This window comes from Oncorhynchus nerka, linkage group LG21, assembly GCF_034236695.1.
Source record: "Oncorhynchus nerka isolate Pitt River linkage group LG21, Oner_Uvic_2.0, whole genome shotgun sequence".
NCBI lineage: Eukaryota > Metazoa > Chordata > Actinopteri > Salmoniformes > Salmonidae > Oncorhynchus > Oncorhynchus nerka.
The window spans coordinates 2,068,464-2,089,241 of NC_088416.1; the positions used below are offsets into that span (position 1 = coordinate 2,068,464).

Sequence of the window (20,778 nt, forward strand, 5' to 3'; positions counted from 1 at the left end):
GTACCGGTACCCCCTGTATATAGCCTCACTATTGTTATTTTACTGCTGCTCTTTAATGATTTGTTACTTTATTTCTTGTTTATTTTTCTTAACTGCATTGTTGGTTAAGGGCTTGTAAGTATGGATTTCACTGTAAGGTCTACCTACACCTGTTGTATTCGGCGCATGAGACAAATACAGTTTGATTTAATTTCAGTGGTTGACTGTTTCTTTAAATAGTGTCTCTTTTTTTTTTTTAAAGGTATGGCCGCATGGGGCAAAGGTGCAGGTAAGGGGAAATTGCCTTGTGGCCTTTTAGTGTTTCACTGACTCAGTTGTTAGAGAATATATTTGATGCATCTTGATTTGAAATTGAATTAGTTTAGGTAGTGATTCCCTTGACCCTGCACCAAAACCTGTTTTTGTTTGTATATTTCACTGTGTTACTCTGTGTACTCTTTGACCTGGCTTAAAAGATAGTCTGAGGTTTTGACTAATGTTGAAGGAGAAAATAATACTATAATATCCACTCAACCCAAACTTTAAGAACCTGCATGTGTGTTAGGCATAGCTCCCCATGCGTTTGTTTCAACCTGGAGTGGTGTAGGTTCGGCTAAACGTGTTTCTCTACTGCCTCACAGACCTTTCACTTTGTATGTACTTTTGACCTTGAGCTTCATGTACACGAGGAAGCAGAGCCACCTACAGACGTATCTCAGGTAGGATACGATAGGAACAGAAGCTCAAGCAGTAGAACATGTGAGGTGCCGGTACTCCAGTGAGCTCCTGCCCAAGTCAGGCACTGCAGATGAAACAGGTATGATGATGGGAATTCACATGACGATACTGGCATTCAGTAGATTTGTCTTTCGCCTGTGTTATCACCAGTATATGTCTAGACGCTCTTGCTCGGGCACAGATCGACGTCTGTGCAATGCGCATGCGAGCAAACCTACTAGCTGTGGAAAAACCAGACAACTGGCTAACTTCAACATGACACGCTCAATTACCAATGCACATTCGTGCATACAGAATGTGCACAGTAGAACACGTGGCTATACCATCTGCACTACAGTATTCTAAAACCGAATGTTCTTCCTGCCTTATCGTCACAGTAGCTATTCTGAGTGAGACGTAATGGTTGTAGCATGTTATTGTTACCATGTTTAGCCTATTGTCCTTTTTATTGTTATTCGCTGTTATCATTGTATCTTTTAATTTTATTACAACCATAATTTAAAAAGCCAGGGAGAAGACACAGTCTGCTACATCCTTCTGTGTCTATCAGAGTAAATTCGGAGTAAACTGAACTTCGTTTGAGTAAATTCCTTTGCCTTCTGTACAGAAAGATTCTACTACTGATATACATCTAAAGCTACTGCAAATTGGACCGTTTTGGGTGTCAGGGAAAATGTATGGTGTAAAAAGTACATTATTTTCTTTGGGAATGTAGTAAAGTAAAAATGGGCAAAAATATAAATAGTACAGATATCCCAAAAAACAACTTAAGTAGTACTTTCAAGTATTTTTACTTAAGTACTTTACACTACTGGATAGCAGGACAACACCAGATAATAGTAATATATCATTATGTGATGTCATGAGTAGAATAATAGAATATTCCATGTTTTTGATCATACCCTCACATTAACAATGCTGTTCAAACAAAAGCTAACAATGTATGGAAAATTACTTGCTTTTATATGGTCGTGTGGGGTATGAACTGGTATTAGCTAGCTTTGACTGGTTTGTCCGGCTGTGCCTCATTCTCCTAGGTGCAGTTGGATGCCACGTAAAGCCCATTACTATTGTATAGGTAAGACTCAACACAGGAAGGCAGGACAGAGGATGCCTAAACCTTATGTAATATTGTTTACGAGGTGGCAGGGTAGCCTAGTGGTTAGAGCGTTGGACTAGTAACCGAAAGGTTGCAAGTTCAAATCCCCAAGCTGACAAGGTACAAATCTGTTGTTCTGCCCCTGAACAAGGCAGTTTAGCCCACTGTTCCTAGAAAATAAGAATTTGTTCTTAACTGACTTTCCTAGTAAAATAAAGGTAAAATAAAAGTCACGTGACTAAGGGTATATAAGATGACAGCAGTATGTGTACTGGCATAATTCATTATAAAGTAATGGATTTGGTGTATAAATAATATTGTTAAATACAGAGATACCAGTCACATCACTGTGATTCCCAAGTGGAAACAGTGACTCATTAATCTGTGAACAAATATTTCAGAGAGAATAACCCAGATCATTTGAATGGGCTGAAACTATTTTTGCATCTCAGCTGTGGGAATTTCAGCTGTGTCACTCTGGTTAGAGACAGAAAACCACCTCATCCTGTCCAGACAACTGCAAATAGACGTATCAAACCTCTTCTTTATATGAATATACGCATATAAAGGTAGACCAAAAAAAAGCATTTCACAGACCGACATATAGTAGAATAACAATACAATAAATATTAGTTGCTCTAGTTTGAGGTGGTTCTCACCTCTTCTTGAAAGTCACGAGTCATGACTGTCTTATGGCAGACTAACGTCTGCAAAGCAGTACCCGTAGCCCAAGTGTTTTTTAGGGCCTGTAACATGTTTGCTCTTGGGACAATGGAGAGGGGGAGATGGGAAACCTGTTACATCAGTACAACAGAGAAAGGAGTGCAGGTGCCTTCACAGGGAGGGGCCTAGCTGATGGCAGATGACGTGACCTTGCCTTTGCTTTCTACCATTCCACATCCCCATAGACTGTTCTTGAAGGGTTGAGTGAGCATCAGAATCAACAATATTCCAAAAGTACCTGGAGAACTATTTGCCATACATTTTCAGCCTTATCATCATTTGAGCTCATTGAACTTGAACTTGATTTAATCAAAGACCCGCATACTAGAAAGAGGAGAGTTAGTCTACCAAGAGGTTTGGCAACGCTGGAGTGGATCAAGAGAAGTTGAAGAAATATTTGTGATCGTCCATTTGTTTCCTTTTCATCATTTGAGATTATTTCACCACCTGCATACTTGGAAGAGGGGAAAAGCCCATTGTGACGTAAGTAGGCCTTTTTTCCCCAGTTACTTAGATGATTGATTTCTCACTGTCTATTATGTTAAGTCTTTTTCAGACACTCAAACCATTTATGACTTGCTGGAATGAAACTGAACGTTGATTTACCAGTTGTTCAATAAAAACAAGTCATTCTTGAATGATTTGTGAGCTCGTCAGACGCTCAAACCATTGATGTTTCATTATAAAGCAGTGGGAGATTGATTCAATTGTTTAGTCAGTACTACTTGTAAACAACATCTTCATTTACTTCTTTGTCTACATTTTATAAGTTGCAAATGTACACAGACACGGGGCTAGACGATTTCTCCAACATCAAACGACTGAGTCCCTTTCACATTTTGGGCCCCGGCACATGTTTTGTTGTTGTTGTTGAATTCTAACATCTGCCTCCGTGTTTCCCCACCGATTTGAATACTTCAGAGGCACCACTATCAAATTGATTTCAAACAACTGGATCCATCTTTTTTTTCTACAGATCTCAGTACATTTCAAAAGGCGCCACCAGCAGACCATTCAAGATGGATAAGTTCCGTATGATGTTCCAGTTCCTCCAATCCAACCAGGAGTCCTTCATGAATGGCATCTGTGGTATCATGGCCCTAGCTAGCGCCCAGCTCTACTCAGCCTTCGAGTTTAGCTGCCCTTGTATCCCGGAGTACAACTACGCCTACGGGATTGGACTGCTGGTTATCCCACCTATATGGTTCTTCCTACTAGGGTTCGTGTTGAATAACAATGTTTCGATGTTAGCTGAGGAGTGGAAAAGGCCGACGGGGAAGAGGGTGAAGGATCCGACGATCCTTCGTTACATGTTCGTTTCGATCACGCAGCGGTCCTTGATCGCGCCCATGGTGTGGATATCTGTGACTCTTATGGACGGGAAGAGCTTCCTGTGTGCGTTCAGCGTCAACTTGGACATTCATCAGTTTGGGAATTCGACCCTCATTGAGGGAATGACGGAAGTGGAGATTGTTAAATTGTTAGCGAAGATTCCATGCAAGAATATCTTCAATCAGCCCGAGGTGATATCGAGAGAAGCGGCATCGAGATATATCAAGTGTATATCCCAGGTAAGTTGTCGTTGGTAGTTTCCATATTCACCTAGTTCACATTTAGGTGCAGACAATCTCTTTCAAAATAACTGTTGTGTTCAATCCATTGTACATCAGTTGTCCCAACCTAAGTGTAAACCAGGCCATTGGTTCAAAGTAAGTTAGTTGTAGTGGTAAAGCAAGGTCTTTGTTTACGTATTATCATCATGTGTTTCCCTGCAGGCGTTTGGCTGGGTATTCCTGCTGCTGATGACCTTAGCAGCCTTCATGATACGAGCCATCCGACCCTGCTTCACCCAAGCTGCCTTCCTCAAGACCAAATACTGGTCTCACTACGTCGACATCGAACGCAAGCTCTTCGACGAGACGTGCAAGGAGCACGCCAAGACCTTCGCCAAGGTCTGCATCCAGCAGTACTTCGAGAGCATCAGCGGCGACATGCGCAGCTTCCACAAGCACCGGTCAAGCAAAGACGATAGCGACGATGATGATGATGACAAGAAGAAGAGCGACGAGGACAAGCTTCTCGGGATCCACGACCAGGACGATATGAATAAAGTTCTGTGGAATTGGCACACGTGTAAGCCACCTCTGGCACTGAGGAAGGAACAGTCGGATGGAGAATCCCATGAAGGGCTCATACCAAATGGAGACGTCCATGGAGTCAGTGGAGGACCAAATGGATATGCTAACGGTCACGCTCCTGATTTGCCTAAGAGGGAATGGGCGGTATACTACAGCAAAGTTTGAACATTTCAAAAGAGGAAAAAGCACCATTCACTGTGGCATGGATATTTTTGATTGACTATTTAGACTGATAAGACTGATTGTCCTTTACGATTTAGACTGTGGTTTAAAGATAGAATTGAAGTCCTTTTTGTGGTGTGATCATTTATAATAATTCATATTTTGATGGAGGGCTTAGTTGGAAATGATTCCTGGCATCCAACATCAAACACTCCCAAATTGGCACTTTTGTTGCTCCTTGGTTTCAGAGTGGTTACCTGTATTTTTTGTTAGAGTACCCAAAGGGGGAACCTTACTTGAGTTGTTGTACATAATGTGTCAGATATGTCATGAGGATGTACAGTCTGTTTCTTGTTATTACTGCTATGTGTAGACTTTTAAAAATTCTTTATCAATTAAACCAAACATCAAATGGCTCCTCGTAGAATCTCGATGAAATGTTTCCTTTAGCCTAACGCTACTGTGGAAGCCTAAATTCATAACTTTTTAAAATTCATCCTAGCTTACATAAAAAGCATCATTCTGAGACACCCCCTCCCCCCTAAAATGTGTTTGTAATATTTTATTTTGTTTTCCTACCAGGAAATACAGTAGAAGTCAGAAGTTTACATACACCGTAGCCAGATACATTTAAACTCAGTTTCTTACAATTTCTGACATGTAATCCCAGTAAAAATTCCCTGTCTTAGGTTAGGATCACCACTTTACTTTAAAAATGTGAAATGCCAGAATAATAGTAGAGAGAATGATTTATTTCCGATTTTATTTCTTTCATCACATTCCCAGTGGGTCAGAAGTTTGCATACACTCAAATAGTATTTAGTTGAATTGCCTTGAAATTGTTTAACTTTGGTCAAACGTTTTGGGTAGCCTTCCAGAAGCTTCCCACACTAAGTTGGGTGAATTTTGGCCCATTCCTTCTGACAGAGCTGGTGTAACTGAGTCAGGTTTGTAGGCCTCCTTGCTCGCACACACCTTTTCAGTTCTTGATTGAGGTCAGGGCTTTGTGATGGCCACTCCAATACCTTGACTATGTTGTCCTTAAGCCATTTTTCCAGAACTTTGGAAGTATGCTTGAGGTCAATGTCCATTTGGAAGACCCATTTGCGACCAAGCTTTAACTTCCTGACTGATGTCTTGAGATGTTGCTTCAATATATCCAATAATATATCCAATAAATTTTCCTCCTCATGCTGCCATCTATTTTGTGAAGTGCACCAGTCCCTCCTGCAGCAAAGCACCCCTTACAACATGATGCTGCCACCCCAGTGCTTCACAGTTGGGATGGTGTTATTTGGCTTGCAAGCCTCCCCCTTTGTTCTCCAAACATAATGATGGTCATTATGGCCAAACAGTTATATTTTTGTTTCATCAGACCAGAGGACATTTCTCCAAAAAGTATGATCTTTGTTCCCATGTGCAGTTGCAAACTGTAGTCTGGCTTTTTGATGGTGGTTTTGGAGCAGTGGCTTCTTCCTTGTAGACCGGCCTTTCAGGTTATGTCGATATAGGACTTGTTTTACTGTGGATATAGATACTTTTGTACCTGTTTCCTCCAGCATCTTCACAAGGTCCTTTACTGTTGTTCTGGGATTGATTTGCACTTTTCGCACCAAAGTACGTTCATCTCTAGGAGACAGAGCGGTTCCTGAGCGGTATGACGGCTGTGTGGTCCCATGGTGTTTATACTTGCATACTATTGTTTGTACAGATGAATGTGGTACCTTCAGGTGTTTGGAAATTGCTCCCAAGGATGAACCAGACTTGTGGTGGTCCACAATCTTTTTTCTGAGGTCTTGGCTGAGTTCTTTTGATTTTCCCATGATGTCAAGCAAAGAGGCATTGAGTTTGAAGGTAGGCCTTGAAATACATCCACAGGTACACCTCCAATTGACTCAAATGATGACAAATAGCCTATCAGAAGCTTCTAAAGCTATGACATCATTTTCTGGAATTTTCCAAGCTGTTTAAAGGCACAGACACTAAGATGAATGTAAACTTCTGACCCACTGGAATTGTGATACAGTGAATTGTAAGTGAAATAATCTGCCTGTAACAATTGTTGGAAAAATTACTTGTGTCATGCACAAAGTAGATGTCCTAACCGACTTGACAAAACTATAGTTTGTTAACAATAAATTGGTGGAGTGGTTGAAAAATGAGTTTTAATGACTCCAACCTAAGTGTATGCAAACTTTTGACTTCAACTGTATGTATGCAGCATTGGTGTGATCAACTTGGCTCTGAGAAGTTCCACGACAAAGTTATTGTAATTCCAAAACCAATGAACCTTCGAGTCAGAATTATGCTGTTGGGTGCGCCTCATGCTTGTGGAATCAACTTTTGTCTTCCTTTAAAAGCATTGTTGTTTTTTTGCTAAACCTGTTGTAGAATACCAAACAAAGATCACAATGCCCTGAATGCTGGTTTAAAAGCTACCATGAGTAGTAATGTTTGTATTAGTGACATTTTGCAAACAATCAATGATTTACATTTACATTTTACATTTACATTACATTTAAGTCATTTATCAGACGCTCTTATCCAGAGCGACTTACAAATTGGTGCTTTCACCTTATGACATCCAGTGGAACAGCCACTTTACAATAGTACATCTAAATCTTTTAAGGGGGGTGAGAAGGATTACTTTATCCTATCCTAGGTATTCCTTAAAGAGGTGGGGTTTCAGGTGTCTCCGGAAGGTGGTGATTGACTCCGCTGTCCTGGCGTCGTGAGGGAGTTTGTTCCACCATTGGGGGGCCAGAGCAGCGAACAGTTTTGACTGGGCTGAGCGGGAACTGTACTTCCTCAGTGGTAGGGAGGCGAGCAGGCCAGAGGTGGATGAACGCAGTGCCCTTGTTTGGGTGTAGGGCCTGATCAGAGCCTGGAGGTACTGAGGTGCCGTTCCCCTCACAGCTCCGTAGGCAAGCACCATGGTCTTGTAGCGGATGCGAGCTTCAACTGGAAGCCAGTGGAGAGAGCGGAGGAGCGGGGTGACGTGAGAGAACTTGGGAAGGTTGAACACCAGACGGGCTGCGGCGTTCTGGATGAGTTGTAGGGGTTTAATGGCACAGGCAGGGAGCCCAGCCAACAGCGAGTTGCAGTAATCCAGACGGGAGATGACAAGTGCCTGGATTAGGACCTGCGCCGCTTCCTGTGTGAGGCAGGGTCGTACTCTGCGGATGTTGTAGAGCATGAACCTACAGGAACGGGCCACCGCCTTGATGTTAGTTGAGAACGACAGGGTGTTGTCCAGGATCACGCCAAGGTTCTTAAGCGCTCTGGGAGGAGGACACGATGGAGTTGTCAACCGTGATGGTGAGATCATGGAACGGGCAGTCCTTCCCCGGGAGGAAGAGCAGCTCCGTCTTGCCGAGGTTCAGCTTGAGGTGGTGATCCGTCATCCACACTGATATGTCTGCCAGACATGCAGAGATGCGATTCGCCACCTGGTCATCAGAGGGGGGAAAGGAGAAGATTAATTGTGTGTCGTCTGCATAGCAATGATAGGAGAGACCATGTGAGGTTATGACAGAGCCAAGTGACCTGGTGTATAGCGAGAATATGAGAGGGCCTAGAACAGAGCCCTGGGGGACACCAGTGGTGAGAGCGCGTGGTGAGGAGACAGATTCTCGCCACGCCACCTGGTAGGAGCGACCTGTCAGGTAGGACGCAATCCAAGCATGGGCCGCGCCGGAGATGCCCAACTCGGAGAGGGTGGAGAGGAGGATCTGATGGTTCACAGTATCGAAGGCAGCCGATAGGTCTAGAAGGATGAGAGCAGAGGAGAGAGAGTTAGCTTTAGCAGTGCGGAGTGCCTCCGTGATACAGAGAAGAGCAGTCTCAGTTGAATGACTAGTCTTGAAACCTGACTGATTTGGATCAAGAAGGTCATTCTGAGAGAGATAGCGGGAGAGCTGGCCAAGGACGGCACGTTCAAGAGTTTTGGAGAGAAAAGAAAGAAGGGATACTGGTCTGTAGTTGTTGACATCGGAGGGATCGAGTGTAGGTTTTTTCAGAAGGGGTGCAACTCTCGCTCTCTTGAAGACGGGAGGGACGTAGCCAGCGGTCAGGGATGAGTTGATGAGCGAGGTGAGGTAAGGGAGAAGGTCACCGGAAATGGTCTGGAGAAGAGAGGAGGGGATAGGGTCAAGCGGGCAGGTTGTTGGGCGGCCGGCCGTCACAAGACGCGAGATGTCATCTGGAGAGAGAGGGAGAAAGAGGTCAGAGCACAGGGTAGGGCAGTGTGAGCAGAACCAGCGGTGTCGTTTGACTTAGCAAACGAGGATCGGATGTCGTCGACCTTCTTTTCAAAATGGTTGACGAAGTCATCTGCAGAGAGGGAGGAGGGGGAGGGGGAGGAGGATTCAGGAGGGAGGAGAAGGTGGCAAAGAGCTTCCTAGGGTTAGAGGCAGATGCTTGGAATTTAGAGTGGTAGAAAGTGGCTTTAGCAGCAGAGACAGAGGAGGAAAATGTAGAGAGGAGGGAGTGAAAGGATGCCAGGTCCGCAGGGAGGCGAGTTTTCCTCCATTTCCGCTCGGCTGCCCGGAGCCCTGTTCTGTGAGCTCGCAATGAGTCGTCGAGCCACGGAGCGGGAGGGGAGGACCGAGCCGGCCTGGAGGATAGGGGACATAGAGAGTCAAAGGATGCAGAAAGGGAGGAGAGGAGGGTTGAGAAGGCAGAATCAGGAGATAGGTTGGAGAAGGTTTGAGCAGAGGGAAGAGATGATAGGATGGAAGAGGAGAGAGTAGCGGGGGAGAGAGAGCGAAGGTTGGGACGGCGCGATACCATCCGAGTAGGGGCAGTGTGGGAAGTGTTGGATGAGAGCGAGAGGGAAAAGGATACAAGGTAGTGGTCGGAGACTTGGAGGGAGTTGCAATGAGGTTAGTGGAAGAACAGCATCTAGTAAAGATGAGGTCGAGCGTATTGCCTGCCTTGTGAGTAGGGGGGGAAGGTGAGAGGGTGAGGTCAAAGAGGAGAGGAGTGGAAAGAAGGAGGCAGAGAGGAATGAGTCAAAGGTAGACGTGGGGAGGTTAAAGTCGCCCAGAACTGTGAGAGGTGAGCCGTCCTCAGGAAAGGAGCTTATCAAGGCATCAAGCTCATTGATGAACTCTCCGAGGGAACCTGGAGGGCGATAAATGATAAGGATGTTAAGCTTGAAAGGGCTGGTAACTGTGACAGCATGGAATTCAAAGGAGGCGATAGACAGATGGGTAAGGGGAGAAAGAGAGAATGACCACTTGGGAGAGATGAGGATCCCGGTGCCACCACCCCGCTGACCAGAAGCTCTCGGGGTGTGCGAGAACACGTGGGCGGACGAAGAGAGAGCAGTATAGGAGTAGCGGTGTTGTCTGTGGTGATCCATGTTTCCATCAGTGCCAAGAAGTCGAGGGACTGGAGGGAGGCATAGGCTGAGATGAACTCTGCCTTGTTGGCCGCAGATCGGCAGTTCCAGAGGCTACCGGAGACCTGGAACTCCACGTGGGTCGTGCGCGCTGGGACCACCAGATTAGGGTGGCCGCGGCCACGCGGTGTGGAGCGTTTGTATGGTCTGTGCAGAGAGGAGAGAACAGGGATAGACAGACACATAGTTGACAGGCTAGAGAAGAGGCTACGCTAATGCAAAGGAGATTGGAATGACAAGTGGACTACACGTCTCGAATGTTCAGAAAGTTAAGCTTATGTAGCAAGAATCTAATTGACTAAAATGATTAAAATGATACAGTACTGCTGAGGTAGGCTAGCTGGCAGTGGCTGCGTTGTTGACTTTGTAGGCTAGCTGGCAGTGGCTGCGTTGTTGACACTACACTAATCAAGTCGTTCCGTTGAGTGTAAAGTTTCTACAATGCTGCTATTCGGGGGCTAGCTGGCTAGCTAGCAGTGTTGATTACGTTACGATGCTTTCAAAGAACGACAATAGCTGGCTAGCTAACCTAGAAAATCGCTCTAGACTACACAATTATCTTTGAAACAAAGACGGCTATGTAGCTAGCTATGTAGCTAGCTACGATCAAACAAATCACACCGTTGGGACTGTAATGAAATGAAATGAAAATGTGATTCTACCTGTGGAGCGAAGCGGAATGCGACCGGAATGCGAAAGTTCTATTCAGTAGATGTTGGCTAGCTGTTGGCTAGCTAGGAGTGACTCCTACGTTAAGGACGACAAATAGCTGGCTAGCTAACCTCGGTAAATTAAGATAATCGCTCTAAGACTACACACTCTAAACTACACAATTATCTTGGATACGAAGACAGCAAAGACAACTATGTAGCTAGCTAACACTACACTAATCAAGTCGTTCAGTTGAGTGTGATAGTTACTACAGTGCTACGGTAGACGGTGAACGTTAGCTAGCTGGCTAGCTGCTGGGCAGATAGGAGGACGACGAAATACGATAATTACGCAATTATCTTTGATACAAAGACGGCTATGTAGCTAGCTAAGAAGAAATTGCTAAGATTAGACAAATCAAACCGTTGTACTATAATGAAATGTAATGAAATGTAATGAAAAGTTATACAACCTGCAGACCGAAGCAGACCGAAGCGCGGATGCGACCGGTCGCTCCAACCCGGAAGTAATAATTTAAACTTACTTTCATACTCTAATGCTGACCGATAGTGTTAGATTGTTGTTCTGGAATGTTCTTTGACACACTCAAAATTAACTTTTATTGATTAGGTGTCACAATCCGGTCAAACAGAATTTACAAATTGAAAAACATCTGTCAACTGTAACCCAGATACTAAAACATCAGCATACTGTAATGTAATTTCATATGGTATTTACAGTTGTGACTCAATCTAAACCTTCTCTCAACCATGACAAGTGTCCTCATGACCTGATATTCCATCTCACTCAGTAATTGCATGTAAACTGGACACACACACACACACACACACACACACAGCCATAACAATTTACATGATGGGATAGAAACAAGGTCAGGATTTGCATCTCTCTCTCGTTTCATCCTATCCCCAAGCTTTCAGGTAAAGTGCTTTTTAATCAGCCTTTTGGCAATCAATGTTTACTTCACTTCATCTGTCACAAAGCTTTTAAAATAACATTTCTTAAAACACCATTTATTTATTTCATTACATATGCATGGCGATAGATGACATTTATCCTCATATATCAGTGAGTTGTTGACGGTTTGACATAACACTGCTCTCCCATAGCATACCACTAGAGGGTAGAAAAACTACAAATACCATGTCTAACCTCCCAAAGCTGCTTGTCAACACCATTGAGGTGTAAAAGAATGGTCAACGCCCTGCTAATTTTTAAGTCACAGGATACCCGATACAAGCATTTCGCTACACCCACAATAACATCTGCTAAACCTGTGTTTGTGACCAATGAAATGTGATTTGAGGATGTTAATGGAGCCTAGGGCATCCTTATAAATCAAAAACGTCCATATCGACTGAACATCCTCATCTTGTTTTGTACTACACTCTCGTGGAAGCGTTGAACAGAGTAGCTGATTTGGTTCTGGGAGCAGAGATTCATCTTGGACCGACAGACAATACAGCTGTGCTCTGGATAATGATGATGTCATAATTATAGGATGATGAGAATGTAATGAATCCCCTGGATCCCACAGAAGCCTCCACTTCCTCCTCATAACAGCTCGTCCCAGATCAGTTTGGGCTGTATAGCCAACTGGTATGACCATAGGGCTTAGCTATAGAGCAGATCTGGGAACAGGGTATCCTCCCACACACTGGTCATTTTCATTAGCAAGAAAACAACAGTTTCTCATTAGATAGGTTCAGGGAGTCACTCCCTCCCTGGTATGCTATGGGAGAGCAGGGTAACATCAGACAGGGCCACAGTGTCCCACGGTGTGCGGGGGAGTTAGGGTCAGTCTGTCCTATCTGGTGTATTTCTCCTGTCTTATCTGGTGTCCTGTGTGATCTTAAGTATGCTTCCTCGAATTCTCCCTCTCCCGGAAGACCTGAGCCCTAGGACCAGACCATGCCTCAGCACTACCTGGCCTGAGGACTCCTGACTGTCCCCTCCCTAGTCCACCTGGTCATGTTGCTGATCCAGTTTCTGCTGTTCTGCCTGAGTCTATGGAACTCTGACCTGTTCAGCGGACGTGATACCTTATCTTGGATCTGCTGTTTTGACCCCCCTCTCTCTGTACTGCACCTGCTATCTTGACCTCTGAATGCTCAGCTATGAAAAGCCAACTGACATTTACTCCTGAGATGTTGACCTGTTGCACCCTTTATAACCACTGTGAATATTATTTGACGATGCTGGTCATCTATTAAACTTGTACAACATCTTGAAGAACAATCTGGCTATAATGGCCATGTACTCTTATAATCTCCACCTGGCACTGCCAGAAGAAGACTGGTCACCACTCAGAGCCTGGTTTCCCTCGAGGTTCCTGCCTTTCCAGGGAGTGTTTCCTAGCCCCCGGGCTTCTACATCTGCATTGCTTGCTCTTCGGGGTTTTAAGCTGGGTTTCTGTATAATCACTTTGTGACATCTGCTGATGCAAAAAGGGGTTTCTAGAAGGAAAATATGACCGAAAAACACATGATTTCACGTGTTTTTGGAACACTGCACGTGATCACGTTTTCACGTGTAGTTAGTTTCATGTTTTCACATGTTATCACATTGACTTCACATAAGATCACATGATAACATGAAAACGTGTTTTTGGAGTACCTCACATGTATACCTCACATTCATCTGTTTTCCCCCTATAAGGGCTGTGTTAGTCTGTTTTTTTCTGTTTGGTGCCAAATGAACATGGCCCAGGGAACCTTCACATGTGAAATTCATTTTTTTTTCCCCCCATAAGGTCCGTTTTAGTCTGTTTTCTTCCGTTTGGTGCCTAATGAACATGGGCCAGGGAACCAGGGTGCCAGGAAAGCAGATATCCTCCTTCCTAGCTCCCTACCCTACAGCCCAAATCCTGCAGCTGTCGTCTCAGAGGCCTGTTGGCCTGCTGGTCTGGCAGGACTGACGTGTGGGGGTGGAAGGATGGATGTCTCTGGCCATCTTTCGCTCTCTAGTATTTGTCTTTCTTTCTGCTTTCTTTTGATCTCCCTTTCTCTGTATTTCCCTCTCTCCCTCCAACTCGGCTCCTGTCTCTCTACCAACATGATAGCAACACGTTTATATATAGACTCTAGAAAATAACCAGACTGAAACCAATAACCAAACTGGAAAATAGCCAGGGCTTCGACTGACAGAGCTAGCTTCCCAATCCCCCTATATGCGTTGGCTGTGGTAGCCATGTTGGTTTTGTTGCCCAGTGATAGTTTTATTGTTTTGAGTAAAATGGCTGGCTGCTGGCATTCCCCTCACCCTGCCTGGCTTTGCATTGCTGGGTTGCAACGTACATAAATCACATAATTAATGAGAAACTGGGTTGTTGTCTGGATGGCAGCAGTGCACATGTCACTGACCGGGCCCTCCCTGTCTTTCCTGCAAGACTCCAACACACACACCGTATCCAGTCGTCTCATTCGTCAATATCTAGCCCCCCTGTCTTACCCTCCTGCCTATGCCTGTTTTCACCTCTCCCATGGAGAAAGGGAGAGAGACAGGGATTGGAGGACGGAGGGAGAAGGGGAGGGCCCACAGGAGAGGGGGGGGAGGAGGGAAATGAGAGTTGCGAGGCAAAGGACTGGTCACATGACCAACAGCCAGAGCTCTGTTTACAAACCAGAGAGAGAGAGAGAGAAAGAGAGAGGGAGAGAGAGAGAGAGAGAGAGAGAGAGACCCTTGTATTGAATTGAGAGAGGCAGAGGCAGAAATATAGAAACAGCAGCAGCAATAGCAGAAGCAGCAGAGGAGGATCGAGGCAGATTTCTAGACCACCATTATGGATTGAGACGAAGAGGGAACCCTGCCACCATGACCAGGCCAGCTGGAGGTGGGAGACTGTATTTGTCTCAACATTTTCCCCAATCGAAGCAGCAGATGGTTAGAGGGCGAGTAGGAACTTCCCCCTCCTAAATACACACACACATACACACTAGCAAAATATCCTAGCTAGAAGACTGTTCTTTGTGTTTTGGGGGATTCATGTTTTTCCTGCTGTGAAGAGTAAGCTCTACCCCCCTAGTAGATCAGAGCCCTGAAGGAGTAGAGGAAGAGGAGGAGAAGAGAAGGCAGACAGAGGGGATAAGGCTTGTGAAAATCCCTCTGTTCAGAAAGATTTGGAGGGGGACAAAGCAGGGACTAATACCTCCCACACTGGAATAAGAGCAGGGACTCGTTTGGTTTGGTTGGTTTTTTGAATGGTTTTCTGTCACTGATGAACTGGACAGTTGTTGTTTACCGGATTGCAATTTATGGGGCTGTTTTTCTCCTAAATGCAAGTTGTGTTGATTGGGAGGAAAGGAAGTGTGTGTTGTTTTGATTGGGAGGAAAGGAAATGTGTGTTGTTTTGCTCTGTGTCGAGAGAAGATTTCACCAGTGGACATTGACATGAGGTAAGAGCCATGTGACTAAACTGATTTCTTCGTCTCTCTGACAGTCATCACTTGGACGTCGATGTCGAGAGAGGAGAAGGAGCACACACGAGGACTGCAGCACTCCCAATCCCACATCTCCCAATCCTAACCCTCGGGAGCTAATCCAGATTTGGGAATGTCGCGCATGGATTGCTGAGTGGACAAAACCACACAGCCAGAATCTGTACACTCTTCTTCTCGGAATTCTGATCATCTTCATGGTTTTGTTTTTGGACGATCCACCACGACCTCAAACCACCCCAGCGACTCGTTTTGTCTTCTTTTAGCCCCAGTTTAGAGAGTGATTTTGGGCTTCCGGGCGTTGGGGTAACCTGGTAGTTTGGCCCTCACACAGGTCCAGCCTTCTCCTGACAGGGCCTGGATTTACTGCTGCAGTCCTGGGAGTCAGGTTTCATGCAACCATTCCAATGGTGTAACGGTAAGTGTTTTTCCTCAACCTTCTGCCAAGTCAATGTAACGCAGTCTGTAGCTTACACAGCCTGTGTGTTCCACTATAACTCTCCCACCTCCCTTCAGCTCTTTACTTACTGCTAACAGGGCTTCTGTAATTGATATGCTTGAGAAATGAGAAATGACGAAGTTGCTTGTGGGTTCAGTTGGGTTTGTCGACAGGGCGAAACGGAACTCAAAAGAATGATATTTTCCAGGGTTGTGTTTAGTTAGTTATATATATAGGCTACATAGCAACCATCGTGTAACTGTAACTAACGGTACTACTAGAGGTTGTTTAGCTATTCAATACCTAGCCGGTCTCTGCATATGGTCCATTCTACATCTAAGAAAATAAACTGTCTATGTAACAATGTTTCAATTCTAAGACCCCTTCCCCTCCTACTCCCATTCCCCCTCCCTTTACCCCAATGTCAAATTAATGACCCCCCCCCCACTGTGCTCAAGCTGTACCCGTTCTATCACTCCAAATGAAATGACACGGCCGTTAAAACAGACTGGCAAAGAGAGGGGGGTGAGGGGGCATCTCGTCCGTGGTGAGGCAAATTCACAAGAACAGAACACATGGGGCATATGGGTGGAAGTGGTGCTTCCTGGTTACCATTGTCTTGCCAAATGGTGCCTCAGTCCCTAGAGTGTTGTGTGTCTGTTCATGAAAAGGCTAGCTAAAGCCCCCAACCAACCCCCACCCATGACACACACACACACACACAACCCACAGACCAGCCACCTAGTCTGTGAAGGGGAGTCTGTGGAACAGATGGCCCACCGACGGAAGTGGAGCCACCGTACTCCATGTTGGTTTAGTTCACTGCCAATTACGTGCCTCGGCTCCAGTCAGAGCAGAGCAATACAGAGCAGTACGGGTGGGATGGGAGCCAAATACCAGGCAGTCACTTCCCCCTCCCTCCCCACCTAATATTGACCTTGTCGTTTGGATTGTCAATACAAGGCTTACTAGGCTTTCTAACATGAAGCCCGAGATAGTAAAACACATGTCGGTGGCTCTGGTGTCCTACATGGAGGGTATAATGGAGATGTCTACGGGAGGAATACCATACAATAAGCAATGCAGTTATAACGAGAGCCCTATATTTAGACTGAAATATATTAGTCCAAATCTAAATATGTCTAGTTAAAACACCTACGTGAGAAGTGAATCAGCGAGAGATTCTGTGTTCCATTTTAGTGTCTCTCTCTCCTGTTTTAAAGGTGTGTAAACAAGAAGCTGTGAACCATTTGCATGTGGGGATATGTCCCCGGCTCCTCTGTTTTGAGAGGGGAAAACAAAGTAGTGTTTATAGCACTTTCATTATATGGTAAGTGAGGTCAACTGTGACATGTTTTCGTTCAAGTCCCTCTATTGTTTTGACAATCTTTTTCATGACAACAAGCTGTGTGCAAATATTTTTCTTCTCAGGATGCCTGTGGTTTAGGTCTCCAGCACTTTGAGAAGTACTGTGGACATAGCAAGATGGATACCACTTACCACCTGCCACTCAATGTCTACGTGATAGTGCTGGGCATCGGCCTGTTCGTCTTCATGCTCAGCCTCATCTTCTGCTGCTACCTCTTCAGGTATGTCGGGTCATCACTAGTTGGAACAGCCACAAAGTGATGAACCCTGCCTATTTCTACAATTTAACATCTGAATTTAAACCTAACCCTAACATTAACCACACTGCTAACCTTATGCCTAACCCAAACTGAAATTAAGACCAAAAAGCACATTTTTGTGCTCATTAATTTTTATGATATAGTGAATTTTGACTTTGTGGCTTGGAAACCGTAGGGGGAAGGACCCAAACAAAGATGGCTGCTGGCCGGTTGCCATAGCAATCAGGATATTAACATGTAGACTTATCCACATGGAGGCTTCACTTATTATGCTTCAAGAGCCTTTATTTAATTACCTATTATCATATTATAGGCCTATGATATTATTTATATACAGTACAAGTCAAAAGTTTGGACAAACCTACTCATTTGCATTCTTTATTTTTACTATTTTCTACATTGTAGAATAATAGTGAAGACATCAAAACTATGAAATAACACATATGGAATCATGTTGTAACCAAAAAAGTGTTAAACAAATCAAAATATATTTTATATGTGAGATTCTTCGAAGTAGCCACCCTTGATTGCTACTGTATATTACATTATGTTGGTGTATGACATTGTTAATGCATCAGTTGTTATATTCTACATTTTAGCAAAGCACCATGCAATGTAATTAAGAAATACCAAGTCGGACATACAGTGCCTGTCTAGGTCAAGGGTTGTGAATACTTTGAGGGTACTGTATAAGATTGGAATATCCTGCATTTTAAAGTGATGCTACAGAGGTTTTGTATAATTGTGCCCAATTGTGTACTATGTCATCCATTTCGTGTACGTTATCCCCCCCCAAATAAGAAATGTTATAAATTCCAATTCACACAATGTTTCAAATTTGCAAATCAAATCAAAGTTTGTCAACTTAAGTGCTTAAGTTCCCAGACTCCATCTTTAAACACGGCCATTTTGTATTTGTCTCTTTGTAGGTTGAAACAGCAAGGGACGAGGGAGCAGTTCAGCTACAACGAGGTAGGCCTTTCTCTACACGAGCACATGTAGCACTGGGGTCTGACCAGGGTTCAACTACTACTACAGTATTTCACACTGTCGGGTGTCAGTGCGTTGAAACAACACCCACTACTCTTTATAGTTAACCTTCATTACGTCAACCCTGGATTTGTACCAATACCGGTGTGTGTGTCAAGTAGCTTATAGCTCCCTCTAACACATGTACAAACTGCTTTTTCTTTTTCAATAGGTGGTTCTTAAAGGGGCAGGCAAGAAGCTGAGCCTTCTAGGAGTAAGTTGTGTTATTCTGTGTGACGTTTTTATTTCAATGCAGATCGTTTGGAAAATAATGTAACATTTTCTGACCCATTTCTGTGTGGCTCGTGTTGGCGATGCAATGCCTTTCATTTAACCTGGTGTCGAGTGTTTGAACTCAGATGATGTATTTAACTTCGTGCTAAGGGCAGGTTGACTCGATCATTGTTCTTGTAAATGTGACCACACACACACACTAACACACATTTTTCTTCTTGCCCTTAAAGCAAACGTGTGCAGTATGTTTGGAAGAGTTTCGGACCAGAGATGAGCTAGCCGTGTGTCCGTGTTCACACGCATTTCACAAGAAGTGAGTTAACCGTCAGGCTCACCTTATAGTCAGAGCTTACAGAATGTCAACACGTCTGTGGTCATAATGACGTTCAAGAGGCAGCTGAAACTAACATGATCACAGCATAAATCCTTCTGGTTCCATCCCTCCCTTCCTTGAAGTTAACATCCTTGTCAGATCATTGATTAGCTCATGGAAGAAAGGAATGAAGGACAGACAGAATAAATGAAGGATGCATCTCGATAATATTTGAACAGGTTATGCACTTTTTGAGGACATCTCAAGTCTATTTTGTGTGTCCCATCCAGGTGCCTGCTGAAGTGGCTGGAAATCCGTAGCGTGTGCCCCATGTGTAATAAACCCATCCTCAGGCTCCACCCAGAGCCCACACAGGGAACTGAGGGGCCCCAGGACCCAGAGGAGGTGTGAAGGACCCACAGGGGCCACCACGACCGCCATACGCACCTGTACACATTTACACAGAATTGATGGTCATTTTATGGACATCACACAGAGTCGATTGTATTCTTAAAGTGGCTTCCATGGTGTTAGTCTTTGACTGAGCATTAATCAATATGGCTGGGGTTTGGGTACTGTATATGGATGTTGATTACACCCGTCCAGGCCTTTCAGATCGTCAAGAAAGTCAGCGATGACCGAGGGGGCAGGGCACAAGAGGGTGTTTCAGGATCGGGACCTACTAGTTTAGCAATGGAACCTAAAAACAACATGATAACTCTAACCTTGAGGGATGTGGTGTTTGGAATGTGGCCATACTAGCATGCCAATGGGGCTTCCTGCAAGAAATGAAGGATAGGGTAGGGGGTCAGGTGCAGCAGGTCAGTTTGGGATTGGGCCCTCCTAGCTTAGCAGTGGAGCTTCATAAAGCTGCCGTCTAGCCTCCCCCTTTAGATCAGTGAGAATGAGTAAAGGCCATACGGACACTCCTGACCCAAATATTCATTTTGCAGGTCAGCAGCGTACTAATAGTATCTCCAGTGAGAATAAGAGGAAAGTGACATAGGAACGGGAGCCACTTTAGAATACCGAGTTCTCCCCCAGTCATTGGACGATGCCTGGTACAACACTGCCAGAAACAGCCAATCACAAACGACACGTCAGGCATTCTGAGAAGGTCATTGGTCGAGTATCAGGATTGATGTAAATGGATACCTCTTATACCTCAGGGGTGTTACAATACAAGCCAGCACAAACATGCCATTCAATACCATGTGCCACACACAGAACATGTCCAATACTGCCAACTCCAACCTAGGTAACACGATACTGAGGTCGTCGAAACATTGGACACGTTCCAGGCCGACTACATTGCAGTCGCGCTGCACACAGCAACAAATGGTTCTGCGCCACGTCATCGACTGAGCATATGCGGTTAGCTGACATGTTAAACACTTATCCAGGCGTGGAGATCCGGCAAGAGACTGCAAAGTAGTTGGTCTGGAACGCGGCCAAAGGCTGGAATCACAAAACCAGTCCAATACCAACATCACAGCAACTCTGATGTACAGAACTATATATCCAGGAGTGTCAGAAATGGCACCCTATTCCTTACACAGTGCACTTACCTTTGACCAGAAACCTATGCAGGCCCTGGTCAAAAGTAGTGTACTATATAGGGAATAGGGTGCCATTTCTGACATAAACCAGGTCCATAACCTCAGACTGATAGACAGCTAGTCTTGCCTGTATGTATGTACGTAACGTTGTGACCCCCCCATCTTGTCATTTTGTACCGTTTGTTGCTTTTAAATAAAATATGTATCATCTCTGTGGTGCATCTT

The 20,778-nt window shown here is 44.6% G+C and overlaps 2 protein-coding genes across 8 annotated transcripts; both read left to right on the forward strand.

Annotated features, from left to right (window-relative positions):
* Positions 1-264: 264 nt before the first annotated feature.
* On the forward strand, positions 265-5,255 carry LOC115115145 (calcium homeostasis modulator protein 1). 4 transcript variants are annotated; one of them, XM_065006188.1, is made up of 4 exons: positions 266-796; positions 1,755-3,022; positions 3,516-4,110; positions 4,315-5,255. In XM_065006188.1, the coding sequence occupies exons 3-4, from the start codon at positions 3,559-3,561 to the stop codon at positions 4,840-4,842; spliced, it is 1,080 nt and encodes a 359-aa protein (XP_064862260.1). In that variant the 5' UTR covers positions 266-796; positions 1,755-3,022; positions 3,516-3,558; the 3' UTR covers positions 4,843-5,255. The 4 variants fall into 4 exon arrangements, with proteins under 4 accessions (XP_029499495.1, XP_064862260.1, XP_029499494.1 ...); XM_029643635.2 differs by lacking the exon at positions 1,755-3,022 and having other exon boundaries at positions 265-796; XM_029643634.2 differs by lacking the exon at positions 266-796 and having other exon boundaries at positions 804-3,022.
* Positions 5,256-14,548: 9,293 nt separating this feature from the next.
* LOC115116760 (RING finger protein 122-like) lies at positions 14,549-20,765 on the forward strand. Of its 4 annotated transcripts, none has more exons than XM_065006193.1 (8): positions 14,549-14,805; positions 15,354-15,769; positions 17,014-17,120; positions 17,222-17,379; positions 18,348-18,390; positions 18,620-18,661; positions 18,912-18,994; positions 19,285-20,765. In XM_065006193.1, the coding sequence occupies exons 3-8, from the start codon at positions 17,118-17,120 to the stop codon at positions 19,403-19,405; spliced, it is 450 nt and encodes a 149-aa protein (XP_064862265.1). In that variant the 5' UTR covers positions 14,549-14,805; positions 15,354-15,769; positions 17,014-17,117; the 3' UTR covers positions 19,406-20,765. The 4 variants fall into 4 exon arrangements, with proteins under 4 accessions (XP_064862265.1, XP_064862263.1, XP_064862266.1 ...); XM_065006191.1 differs by having other exon boundaries at positions 14,549-14,747; XM_065006194.1 differs by lacking the exon at positions 17,014-17,120 and having other exon boundaries at positions 14,551-14,747.
* Positions 20,766-20,778: the final 13 nt, after the last annotated feature.

Coding starts and splice junctions, on each gene's coding strand:
- LOC115115145 (XM_029643635.2), top strand. CDS start 3,559: ATGGATAAGTTCCGTATGATGTTCCAGTTCCTCCAATCCAACCAGGAG. Junction 4,111..4,314: donor ATATCAAGTGTATATCCCAG/GTAAGTTGTCGT, acceptor GTTTCCCTGCAG/GCGTTTGGCTGGGTATTCCT.
- LOC115116760 (XM_065006193.1), top strand. Junction 18,391..18,619: donor AGCAGTTCAGCTACAACGAG/GTAGGCCTTTCT, acceptor CTTTTTCAATAG/GTGGTTCTTAAAGGGGCAGG. Junction 18,662..18,911: donor AGAAGCTGAGCCTTCTAGGA/GTAAGTTGTGTT, acceptor TTGCCCTTAAAG/CAAACGTGTGCAGTATGTTT.